The sequence below is a fragment of the Tubulanus polymorphus genome, chromosome 2 (assembly GCF_964204645.1).
Source record: "Tubulanus polymorphus chromosome 2, tnTubPoly1.2, whole genome shotgun sequence".
Taxonomy (NCBI): domain Eukaryota; kingdom Metazoa; phylum Nemertea; class Palaeonemertea; order Tubulaniformes; family Tubulanidae; genus Tubulanus; species Tubulanus polymorphus.
Window position 1 is genome coordinate 19,496,804 of NC_134026.1, and position 11,922 is coordinate 19,508,725.

The window sequence follows — 11,922 nt, forward strand, 5'->3', positions numbered from 1 at the left end:
TCAGTAAACTAATGGTGCTGTAACGAGAGAAATCCCACAATAAATTCAGGCAAAAATGAAGAGTCCTATATTATTAAAATGATTATATTTCGAGCAATGTTTCGGCTAAATTATATTAGCCATCATCAGGCTTACTGAGAATAAAGTGAAGTAACGGAATATTTATATGTACAAACATCGAACAAGGGGATACAGATTGAAGGATTAAGATTAAAGACAAAACACAAGTTTGATATGATCACCGTAAATTTAACTAAACCAATTCAGAAATTGATCTAATAATCCCAATTAGTGACATTTCAAAAGATTGATGCATCTGATTTTATGGTTGTTAATGGAATGGTAGTTAATTATTCTAATCGATATTCCCGGTAACAATTAAAAATCCCCCCTGGTAAAAATCCCCAAAATTTGATTTCTCAGCAAAATATAGTAAAAAACTTAGGCCTAAATAGTTTTCAAAAATTTCAAGTTTTCACTGGTGTTTATCACAATAGGCCTATTTACCTTGGATAATCTATGTCTTTTATCAAGCTACGTGCATGAAAATCACATTATTCTGTGACTTTTAGCAAGCAACAATGCGTAAAAAATGATATAATTGTAGTTTTGAAAAACTCTATGAAGAAATCTAGTTTAAAAGTAATAGTAGAATATCTTTGTACCCTAAAATTACCGGGGGGATTTTTACCTGTTAACGCCCCGGATATCGCATCATGATATGCCCCATCCATGCTCAAACTCCCCCCAACTCCAGCAAGATCCAAGGCAAGCAGAGTCTATTGTAGATCCTTGCATACTACACATTCTGAAAAATTCAAATAAGGTTTATGAAAAGATAATCTTGAACGTAAATAGGGTGAAAGCAGAATTTTATGAACAGTGATCTTGATTAGATGAGATTGTGAATTAAGTAAATGAAATAGTGATTTTGAATTTAGATCATGGCAAATTTCTACAGAAATATGATTTTAGGCATAAGAAATTCTTCAGTTTTGTTGTCATCGAAATTTTTTCATTTATATCCCCTGAATAAGAATGCCGCAGTACGAATTTTGATATATTTACGATCCCTGCAGGCATATTGTTTTTCAATATGCCGTTTTATTAGTACACGTATTTATAAATATAATGAAACGAATTTACGTTGTTTTATTTTCAGACGTCCGATAGTTCGTTATTATATTCGATCGTCGACGCGAAGAACACGATCACAAAATAAAGCCGATTAACAACTACTCACTACGTACGTGTACTTGGACTATAATATCGTGAAGTTCGGACGCTCGAATGCAGATCGCTGAACACAGATATATTAATGCTTAATACCCGGCTTTATAATACGCAGACATTAACGGTCGTCATATCAATCTAGTCAGCGCAAATAAGCGTAATTATTATTATCGGGCGAATGAACCGTACGTAGTCGATATATTTCATCATGGCGAAAAGTAAGTTCGAATATGTGCGTCAGTACGAAGATGAGGATAAATTGTTGCCGAATTGTTGGATAGTCATTCGCATCGACGGAAAAGGCTTTCACAAGTAAGTTCGAGAAAGCGTGGTGCAACTCCGAAGGGCTGCAGTTTCACAGGGGCACGTCGGAACAAGCTGGAGCCCTCGTGCGGAAATTCTTTTCAAAAGTTTTTCGCATTCTGACCGCTTCTAGATTCAGTATCCTCTCAGTTGTCACTGTACTAAAATCATGTGCACAACAAGATGTATATCTGCCAGTTTGGGGCTGACGGTTGATCCAAAAATATTGTTTTCAAACTATGAATAGACTGAGTGGTCAGGGTGGTTCAGGGGCCCCTGTTTCATGAAAAAAGCTACGCTTGAAAGGATTGATTTTGATGCTTGTGTAGCGAAAATATAAGGGGCCATGATTCATGTAAGTACATCACCGCGTGCATATGGGCTGGTGTAAAAAATCTTCTGATGTAAAACTTCTGATGTATTACATGTACTTATTCATGTACCTTATTATTTACGAAATTATATCTAAAGAACTTGTTTTTTTATGATTTTTGTGTCATATTATAAATAGGAATATGTAGGAAATAAATCATGATAAGCTTTAGAATTGCCTATGGGACATGGAAGAGGGTGTTGAGAAGCGGTTACAATTTTGGAACGTTCTTTATGAACAGGTCCCTGAAATACCTAATCAAACTCATGTTGGAAGGGGTATATAGGCCTATGTGACTGGGTTAGGCGGTGCATCATGAATACATACTCCCCGACCTACTCCCCTGCAAAATCCAAATTACACATCTTTCTGCTACTGTGTATGGACCCACATTTATTACTATCAATCATCTTTGGCTACTGCAACAACAGGATGTCCAAATATCACCCATTGCATAACAGTAATCAAAAATTTTTAATTTTTCTCACAATAATGCCGCTAAATAGATGGAGAGTTTATGGAATAAATTGGCATACATATTGTTATTTTTATTAGGGAAATTTGTGCATGTATCTTTGAACGGGTCACGGGATCTACTCGTAGGGAGCCCACGACTTGGTGTATCGGTGTTGATGTACGCACAGTCGTTACGACCGATAACAACTGGTTGTTGGCGATTATCGCTGAATTCGATCTGAGTGCAATCTACGATAGTCGCCGACAGTTGAGTCGCGTGGTATGTCAATCGGAGCGGCTTCACTTGAACATATAGATCAAACAGTTCCTCAAACCTGATGAAACTAATGTAGATAATTAATAAGTCCCTGCGGTGAAAATTCCACCTGGTAAAAAATACCCATCCCCATCCTACTGATAGAAACTAGAAACACTTATTACAACAATATTAATTTTTAGAAAAACATGTACATAGATAGTTTATTACTACTTTTAACCAATTTCTTCATAAAACTTTTTCAAAATTACGTTAATGTCACTTTTGATGCATGTAGCTTGCCTATAAAGTTTCAGATTATCCAAGGTGAACATTGTGACCAACACCATGAAGACTTAGAAATTTTCAAAATCTATCAAGAGTTTTCAACTTAAGAATATTGAAACATTTTGTGAATTTTGTTGTGAAATCAAATTTGGGGGGGGGGGGGGGTTTACCCATGGGCATATTTACCCGATTTTTACCAGGGGATATTTCCTGTTACCTGATGAAATGACTGTAAGTCTTATTGACTTCTTTTAGATAAGTTCATCTGGGGTGGCCCAGTGTGATGGTTCCATCAACTGCTGGAAGTCCGATAAGGGTGATCGCTGCTGATGAAGAGCAAATCTTAGGGCTAAGTCCCTGGCTCCCTTTAGGCACCTTGTTAAGGCCCATCCATGGCCGAATGTCTTCTCTGTAAAATAGAGTTAATTAGCAAAAAGCAGAGTAATCTGGATAACATCTGGTGAACTTCCAATTATGTACTTCCATTTAAAAATATTCTGTTAACTCGACCGCCGATCACACATCTATATCTGTACTTCGATTTCCGATTTCAAAATCAAACCCCCTGTTTCGCTCCCGGCAGGTGTGGTGGGTCTGTAAGGGACACTCAATCGAAAAATCAAACAAAATTTACCGGCCAAATAAATAAATAATGGGGACAATCCCTATTTTAAGATCAAACATCTGGTGAACTAATTAGTTTTCCGGTATGAGGGTCCAATGGCTCAGCTGTCGGGCCTGTTTGGAGAGTAAAATAATTGTGCACTGAAAAATCAAATGCTTGCATGAATACTTAATACTTATGCTGGCTTTTCCATTTCGTGCATTTACGTGTCTCAAATATACACTTCACAGAATGTTTTGGTATTCTTCAGGGTTATATATGTTTAGTTGGCAATCGATGCATTGTGAATTGTGTGTGTATAGGCCCTATTGTGTATTTTCACATTTTCATTCAAGATGTCGAACACAAGAGAGGATTTCATCTAAAAAAAATCATAGAACTCAAATCAAATTTATTTGAATTCTATGAACAAATGAAGAATATACGATCATGAATATGACATTATTGTAAGTTTATTGATAAGCTTTGTGCTGAATACATTAGCATCTATTCGTGAAAAGAAACGGATAGCGAAACGTAGTTCATCACCTAATCATGAATTCTACTGAACAGTTGGGTCGCCCTTTCACTAGTTACAAAGTCCTCATGTATTTGGCAAACAAGTCTGGCATCTATCTTACGGTTACAATAATCATTCTGTCATTGTTGTTCTTGTTGGGAGCCTTCGGCAATTCAGCCACTTTTCTCATAATGATAAGTCGCAAATTTCGCAGTTTATCTTACGCTACTTATCTTATCGTTTGTCTCTGTCTGATTTCGTGGTCTGCACAAATTTTACGTTGATGCCTATTTTACAATTCGCGCTCTTGCGCGTGAAAATCAGGCCGATATTCTTGATGAATTCGCTAACGGGCTGTCGGATCTATGAATTTTTGTTGTATTTTATGGGTGGCAATAGTTCGTGGTTGATTATAGCTATATCTCTCGAACGAGCGGCAGTCGTGCTTTTTCCGATCACGTCTCGTTCAATATGCACGCCTAAATTCGCCCGATGCGTGGTCGTTCTGATTTTCGTGATGAACGTCTTGGTGGATTTATCCGACGGTGATAATGAAATTTTCCGATGCATATTTTGGGTGTTACTACATATTACTGGAACATTAAAACCCTTTTTCAAACGTGTTCGTCGTCTATGTTTTTCTTCTACCTTTAACGTTGATTATTGCGTTGAATTCTGTGATAATTGTTCGGTTATTCGCGTCGTCAACGTTACTTTCGTCCGATAATAAAAAAGCTACGAAATCGAAACGTACGACAATCATGCTCCTAACGGTTTCGTTCGCATTTACAATTTTTACGCTCCCGACGAGCGTTATTACATTTCTGCCAATCTCCTTGACTCTTAAAGCGCTTCTTTCAGATATATTCACTCAGTTCCAAACTTGTAACTTTTCAATTAATTTCTACATATATCTCTTTCTGGGACAGGAAATTCGTGAATACGTTTTTACAAAGATTGCCTGTACACGTCGGTAGATGGAATTGAAATTCTCTCTTGCTCTTTTATTACGTTCGCCTTTATATGTCATACTAGTAAAGTACCGGTTCAAGGATGGGATTCTAATAAAATGAACAAGTAAGACATATCATCACTAAGAATACATACGTTATATAATAATAATGATTTTATTTCCACAATCAATTACAGCATGTCATAAAGAGATATACAAGAATATACAAATATGAAATATTTTAATGTAATGTGGAGGTGATTAGATGAAGCCAGTGAAGGCTTATAATATGAAGGCTTATATATGGTTGTATTTGAAGAATGAAGTAACAGGGAACCCGAAACCACTGAAAATGCCAATTTCCTGATTCAGAGTTAATATCGCCACTATAGGAATGAGAGAACTTGATGCTGAAGGTGGCCTTTGAGTACATATGTTGGAGAACTGATAGAAAGTTGCCACCAATTCAATTTTTTAAAGGCTGGCTTATGTCAACCTTCGACTCATCGCCTACCGACGCAACTGGGTTTATCGGCGACTAGGGGCAACTTTAGGTCTACGGGAGGCTGCCAGTTACCATCATATCGGCTCGGCATAAGCCCACTTACGACAGCAACCTGATACCTAACGACCCGTAAGCTGCATCTGGCTAGTTGCCCATGTTCTTTCTGGCCTACAGTAGGCAAAAAGTTGCTTTTGAGTGCAACCAGCCTGAGCTCAGCTACGACACAACAGAAATGAGCACAGGAATTCCAGCTACGATTGCGGTTGCTCTTAGTTGCGTCAGGAGACATCGCATCACAGGTCGACATAAGCCAGCCTTTAGAAGTTTAAGTAGCTTACGTGGAACTGAATCAAAGGCTGCCTCAAAATCTACGAGGCAACACTGAAGATAAGATTTGGAAAGATTACTTCCAATTGCAATGCCCGGATAGTTGCTTTGTCATCCTTTTTACCCATCGGCTGAAAGGCACCAGGGGTATTGTCGTGCGTCTTGATGCCAGTGATCAGACAGAGAACCAGGACTTAAAACAATATGGAGCTGTTTTTGGACTTGATCCCCTGGGGATGCCCTAAGTGTGGGGCTCATATTTTTATGAAATACTAGTCCTACAGTTATCACCAGATCACCGATGATCGGTTGGCCAAGCCGTAATACAATATAGAGCCAGGGTGGCTAATAACCTTTGAAATTGGAGAGGTCAGGGAATTTTTGTAATTTTCTTCTTAAAAACGTTGGGGTATAGTAAGGGAATTTTGTAAAAATAAAAGCTAAAAATCAGGGAAAAGTCGAGGGAAATTTGTTGAGATTGCTTGATTGCACGTAGATTCAAAGAGTTTCCATTTCTTACCTAATTCGACTGATTAAATGATTGAATTCTTAGCAGATCAATTCAGGGAAAACAAAAGTGGCCACCCTGAGAGCTGCTTTTTGTATTCAAACCTTCCGTTATTTGTATGGATGAAATCTCTAATTCATGAAGACTAAGTTGGTATGAATTTTCGATAAAATGCAACACATCCTCAATTCCCCTGTTAAGTAAAACAAGATGTAAAGAACTTTTGCCTTATTGGAATGAATTATTTTCTTGTAGATTTTCCGACGCGCACAATTTTATCAAACCAAATGATTCACGGGCATTACATTTGATGAACAAGGCAGCGGATGTAGTGATGAAAGAGTTTAAGGAGGTTATACTGGCTTACGGACAGAGCGACGAATACAGTTTCGTGTTCCGGAAGGAAACCAATCTGTACGGCCGACGGAAAAGGTAGGCATAAATGAAATTCATGCATGTTCACGGACACAAAATAGGATGTGTAGTAGCAATAGTAATAAGTAAAACCTCTCAAAAGTGAAAACTTTTGGTTCTGGGTAGTCTGGGTAGTTCTCACTACAGGAAGGTTTGAACAATTGGCATTAAGCCACCTGGTGGTCATTCGAGGCATTAAATTCCAAGTATGTGTAAATGTTTCATTGTCGTACTGATCGAAATTGCCGGAAGTTCTACTCAGATCATAATGCACTTACTACAATTAAGATTAAGTGATTAACTAGTTATTAACTAGTTATTATGATTTACAGTTAGAACATGTTAATCAACATCTTTTGGCTGTCCAGACATACTGCGCTTTCATTGTAGAGAGGAAAAATGTCTATTTGGCACCAAAAGAAGTTTACTCTAAAGAGGGTTCACTCAATTGAAAGTGAACTAGAACTTTTGGTTCAGAGAAAATAGTGTTCATTAAATGAGTGAGGCGTTCGTGCTAAAGAGAGGTGCCCACTAAGGGTGTTTTCTGTATAGTAAACTCAGCCCTACTCCGTAGCATTGCAACAGTAAAATTTCAATTGAGAATCAGGGAAATATCTTTTTAGGCCAGAGTAGGGTGAGCCTATAACTGTACAAATGGAATGAATTTAAATGACATGGTTTCCAGATGTAGGCTTTTCACTGTGCGACAGAGCATATATTCATACAAAATAATACATCATCAAAACTAAGAAAGTGGTTGTCCGACTGTTGCTTGTTAGCTGAGATTCAGAACAAAATGCATTGCACTCGCAAGATACGGCTGCACAATCACCTGTTGTATTGATTGGGAAAAAAGCTTCGAGACGTAAAAATGCACAAGCCCGACTGACAAGTGATAATGATAACCTGCTTGCACTAATGAAAAGATACTTGTCCCGCTCAATCAGACAAGTGCTTAGATGGCCCCTGCATACCTCTTTGGGATGCAATCCATGAAATGCCCCTTGTCCCGAGCGCGTTGCGGTATAGATTCCCATGAGATCCAAGGCAAGCGAAGTGTACTGTATATGGGTAAGCTATGAAATGTCGACAATGATTTTGTTATTAATTTATCTCAATTTCAGTAAACTCATTTCGACGATCGTCAGTCTGTTCGCCTCGTCGTACGTGTATTATTGGGGTGAATTCTTTGGCGAAAAGAAACTTCAAAATCCGCCAGCGTTCGATGGACGAGCTGTTCTCTATCCAACTATCAAGAATATCCGTGACTATCTATCGTGGCGTCAAGCTGACTGTAAGTATGCCAGCAGGCGAAGGTCGAGGCTGTTTGTATAAAATTGGATAAGATTTCAGAGTACAGTCATGCGTCGATTAAACGCCACACTTGGGGATTCTTGATTTTGGCGGTAAATAGAGTGTGGCGGTAAATCGGGATTTATGGCGAGTCAATCAAATCCCTGCTAAATACCTCTTATCTTCTCAGAATGATGTCTATTGATGTGATGAATTTTGAAAAATCTTAAAAACATTGTTTCAATATTAAAAACTTTTACATAACAAACATAGGGGCGCATCAGGAGAACATCGTACGTAGGCTAGAATGAGGAGATGCAACATTTACGGTACATACGATATTAATCGCTGACCGATTCAGAAATAGACATTGCTACTGTTCGCCGCCTTTATATATATATATATATATATATATTCTTGGGTGTTCAAATATATACAAATTCTTGGGTGGTTTGAGTGATGGTGGTTTGTCATCTCATGAATTTGAATGAGAAAATAGTAGGTATTGGGCTTACGATAATCTGAGGCAATTGGCTCCATGGCAGGCGTTGTATTATGCCTTGCTAGTCTAAAACCGCTCATGGAATGCTGACTACTACCACAACATAATAACATTCGGTACAATGCGGTTCAACACTAAGGGTTGAAGAATGGGGTTTTTCATGATAAAGCTGGGTTACTCTTTCTGGTATGCTATTGGACTTGTTGAGTCGTTCTGAACTTATTATGAAGTCTTAAAATATTTTTTTTATTAAGAATCCTGAACATTTTCATTTAAATCAGTTGAATCTTGTTTCTTAATTCGGTTTGAAAAGTGTGTGCGTAATTTACGTTGCAAATAATATTATTCTGAAAAAAATTCTGTTTCATTTCTCCTCAGGTCATATTAATAATCTCTACAATACGTGTTTCTGGAAATTAGTTCAGGATGCTGGCATGTCAAAATCGCTTGCTGAAGAAAGATTGCGAGTATGTTAACCTTTCGAGAATAACCCCTTGTATTTTGGTGAATTGTTTAACAGAATTTTCATTAGGCCCTATTGACAAATCGGTAGTGATTAATCCTATTTTCGAAAATCTTCAGGGCACACTTTCCAGTGATAAGAATGAACTGCTATTCACGATGTTCACTATAAACTACAACAAGCTGCCGGAGATGTATCGCAAAGGAACTTTATTGTTTCGACAAAAGGTTCGTTTTTTAGGATCAACTGTGTTGATCCTTATAGAATGGTTCTGAGAGTAATTTTCTGTTAACTCTTGGTGGCACAAATTGTAACCAATGGATATACACAACTGATATATTGTCATTAGGAGTGGAATAGGTATTGGAATTGATATGGCAAGTTTCGTCCATCAGCTCTAAGCCGCTTGGAAGTGCTGGGAGAAAATGTGTAAAACTTCACTGAATTTTTCCAATTCTACTAATCAATGCTTGACCTTGTTTCCTGACATCATAGGGAAAGCCCTTCAGAAGGACATCACTCTAGAAGGGCTTTCGTTTCCCAGGGACATCATTATCAAGAACAGTTCTACCATGTACTTGTGACTCATAGGGAAACCGATTACCATGTATATCATCAAAGTTGAACATGAAAAGCGAATTTACTGATAAACATTTTTTTTTCATTCTATACAATGTTTTTAACGAGATTGAAGTTAATTCGTCTAGCCAATATTAGAGCCTTTCATAAATTCGCTGCAGCAATCAAAATTGCTTCCAATGCACCTGTATGATTGTTTAATGTGATATTCATTCATTTGTTTTATGATATAAGCATTGTCACTATAATCAGTCTTTTACCACACACGACTTTTTCGGTGGTTAGGTTTGAACGAGACTTCTGAATAAAAGTGTACCAATTAACTTTTGTACATATGGTAGACACCTCTACTCGGTGCTGGTCATGGGGTAAATTTCAGATCTTTGAGCTGTTATGGATAGATTTTATTTGAAACTGACAATAAATGCGGGAGAGTCATTGTCTGAATGGACACTAGCGAACTCGACTGTTACCTCAATTCAAATATTGGAACTAAGTCCTCAATAAACTATAATGGTTCACAAATATTTGTGTTAGATAAAGAGATAATTCAACATAAAGCATATATTATGGACACAATAGATACAATTATACTGAAAAGGTACATCCAGATTGAAATGTTGACATTAGCATAAGAAATGCTAAAACTTCAATAATTTTTGGTCTCCTTAAATCAATAATGTAAAAATCCAAATCTGATACTGATCAGTTTTCTATTTTCAGATGGAAGAAACTATTATTCGTACTAGCGCCGTTCCAATGAGTAATGGAACCGTCGAGAATAACTCATTTACGAAAGTCGTCTCACGTGTGACCACGTTGCACTGTGATATTATAGGCGATCAGTTTTGGCAAGAACATTCAGACATTTTTGGAAATTCTTTGTCTTGATGGCAATTCATTTGTATTTTGCTGATATGGGTGTTGATAGGAATGAAATAATGTTACATGTGTTTTTCTAAAATATGCATCAATTTATGGTTTGGATTTTGAATTATAGTATGCATTTAACCATGCGTATGTCAGGTGTTTGGACTGAAAGATTTTCTCTATCTCTGAAAAATGAGGAGATTTGAGCTTTTGAATAAAAACTACAACATTAGAAAACAGAGAGAGCTCAATCTTTCCACATATCGACTGCATATAACCGTTGTAGAAGCAAGGCTTACACGTATCGCGACCAATAGTCCTACATCTATTTAACATGTTTGTACGTGTACATGACGCAACAACTATAGGATATCCTGTAGCATGTTTTACCTTCCAACTTAACCGCTAGTGGTTTTGATGCACACTTTGTACATCTTAGATTATCTGGACCATGAAAATACTACAATGGAGGTAAGTATCAGTATAAATCCAACATTAGGACTGGGACATCCATTTATTTGAAAATGAGGGAAAAACCCAACATTTTCTTCTGATAGATTGTCTCTGACTTGCTGACTCACTCTGTTATCCAATGTGCTGTGAAGATTAAACTGTGGAAGGAAGAAAACAGTGGAACAGGAAAATTCATATTTCATAAATCAAGGTTCCCACTTAATTTCACAGGACTGGAATGAGGAACCGATAGCACTGATAGACTTGCAAATTGAAGTTGGTCTGCTCGGCATCCCCCAGTTATTAAAAACTGCTTGATCACCTCAAATATTTAAGATGTACCGTGTACTTTGATACATAGCATCTTGAAAAATACTGAAGATAAATTCTGATTCTGTTTTGAGATTGGCTAAAAACATCAATGGTAGGGGACAACCGAATGGGTAAAATGAAATGAAATAAATACGATGAGGAGAGAGGAATGGGCCACGGTTACAGAATGATCTGGTGTTCATCAAGTACAAGATTTTACATATTTTAGCAATATAATTCATCCTTCATAGGGACTGGCCCTAGAAATTTTTGTACACCCTTCCTGGTAATGAACTGAAAAAAAACGACTGTATGCCATCTGACACTTTTCGGTTTTTCTGGGGTCACTAGTCGATTTTCTTCATAGAATAAATTCTATGAAGAAAATCTGTTTCAGGACAATAAAATGATTTTGATACGTAATCTCAGCATTCATCAATAAGAAAATATGACTTACATGTATGTAGTTTCTTTGAGATACCTTAGCTGAGAACAAAGTTGATTCAATCTATGACTTCTAGAGCCCCCACGTAGATCGAATTTGACCAGCTAGCTTCACAGCTCAGCATTTGAGGAAACACATGTATACAAATATCTTGGCTATGATATCATTAATACTTTATTGAATATGAGAGAAATTAAACACCCTTCACCAAATTTGTTTTCTAAATAGGCCAGCATTACACAAATTGGTCAGATGGTCAGTTGTCT

At 37.2% G+C, this 11,922-nt stretch overlaps 1 protein-coding gene across 12 annotated transcripts in view; it reads left to right on the forward strand.

Moving 5' to 3' along the window:
* LOC141899715 (putative tRNA(His) guanylyltransferase) overlaps positions 1 to 10,540 on the forward strand; it is a 35,459-nt gene extending 24,919 nt beyond the window's left edge. For 7 of the 12 annotated variants that reach the window (XM_074786172.1, XM_074786177.1, XM_074786174.1 and 4 more), the window contains 6 exons: positions 1,163 to 1,545; positions 6,581 to 6,757; positions 7,864 to 8,033; positions 8,913 to 9,001; positions 9,117 to 9,224; positions 10,300 to 10,540. In XM_074786172.1, the coding sequence (XP_074642273.1) occupies positions 1,442 to 1,545; positions 6,581 to 6,757; positions 7,864 to 8,033; positions 8,913 to 9,001; positions 9,117 to 9,224; positions 10,300 to 10,467 (816 nt within the window). In that variant the 5' untranslated portion in view covers positions 1,163 to 1,441 and the 3' untranslated portion in view covers positions 10,468 to 10,540. The remainder of the gene's footprint in view (positions 1 to 1,162; positions 1,546 to 6,580; positions 6,758 to 7,863; positions 8,034 to 8,912; positions 9,002 to 9,116; positions 9,225 to 10,299) is intronic. The other 5 variants (XM_074786170.1, XM_074786179.1, XM_074786182.1 and 2 more) reach the window with 2 other exon arrangements.
* Positions 10,541 to 11,922: the final 1,382 nt, after the last annotated feature.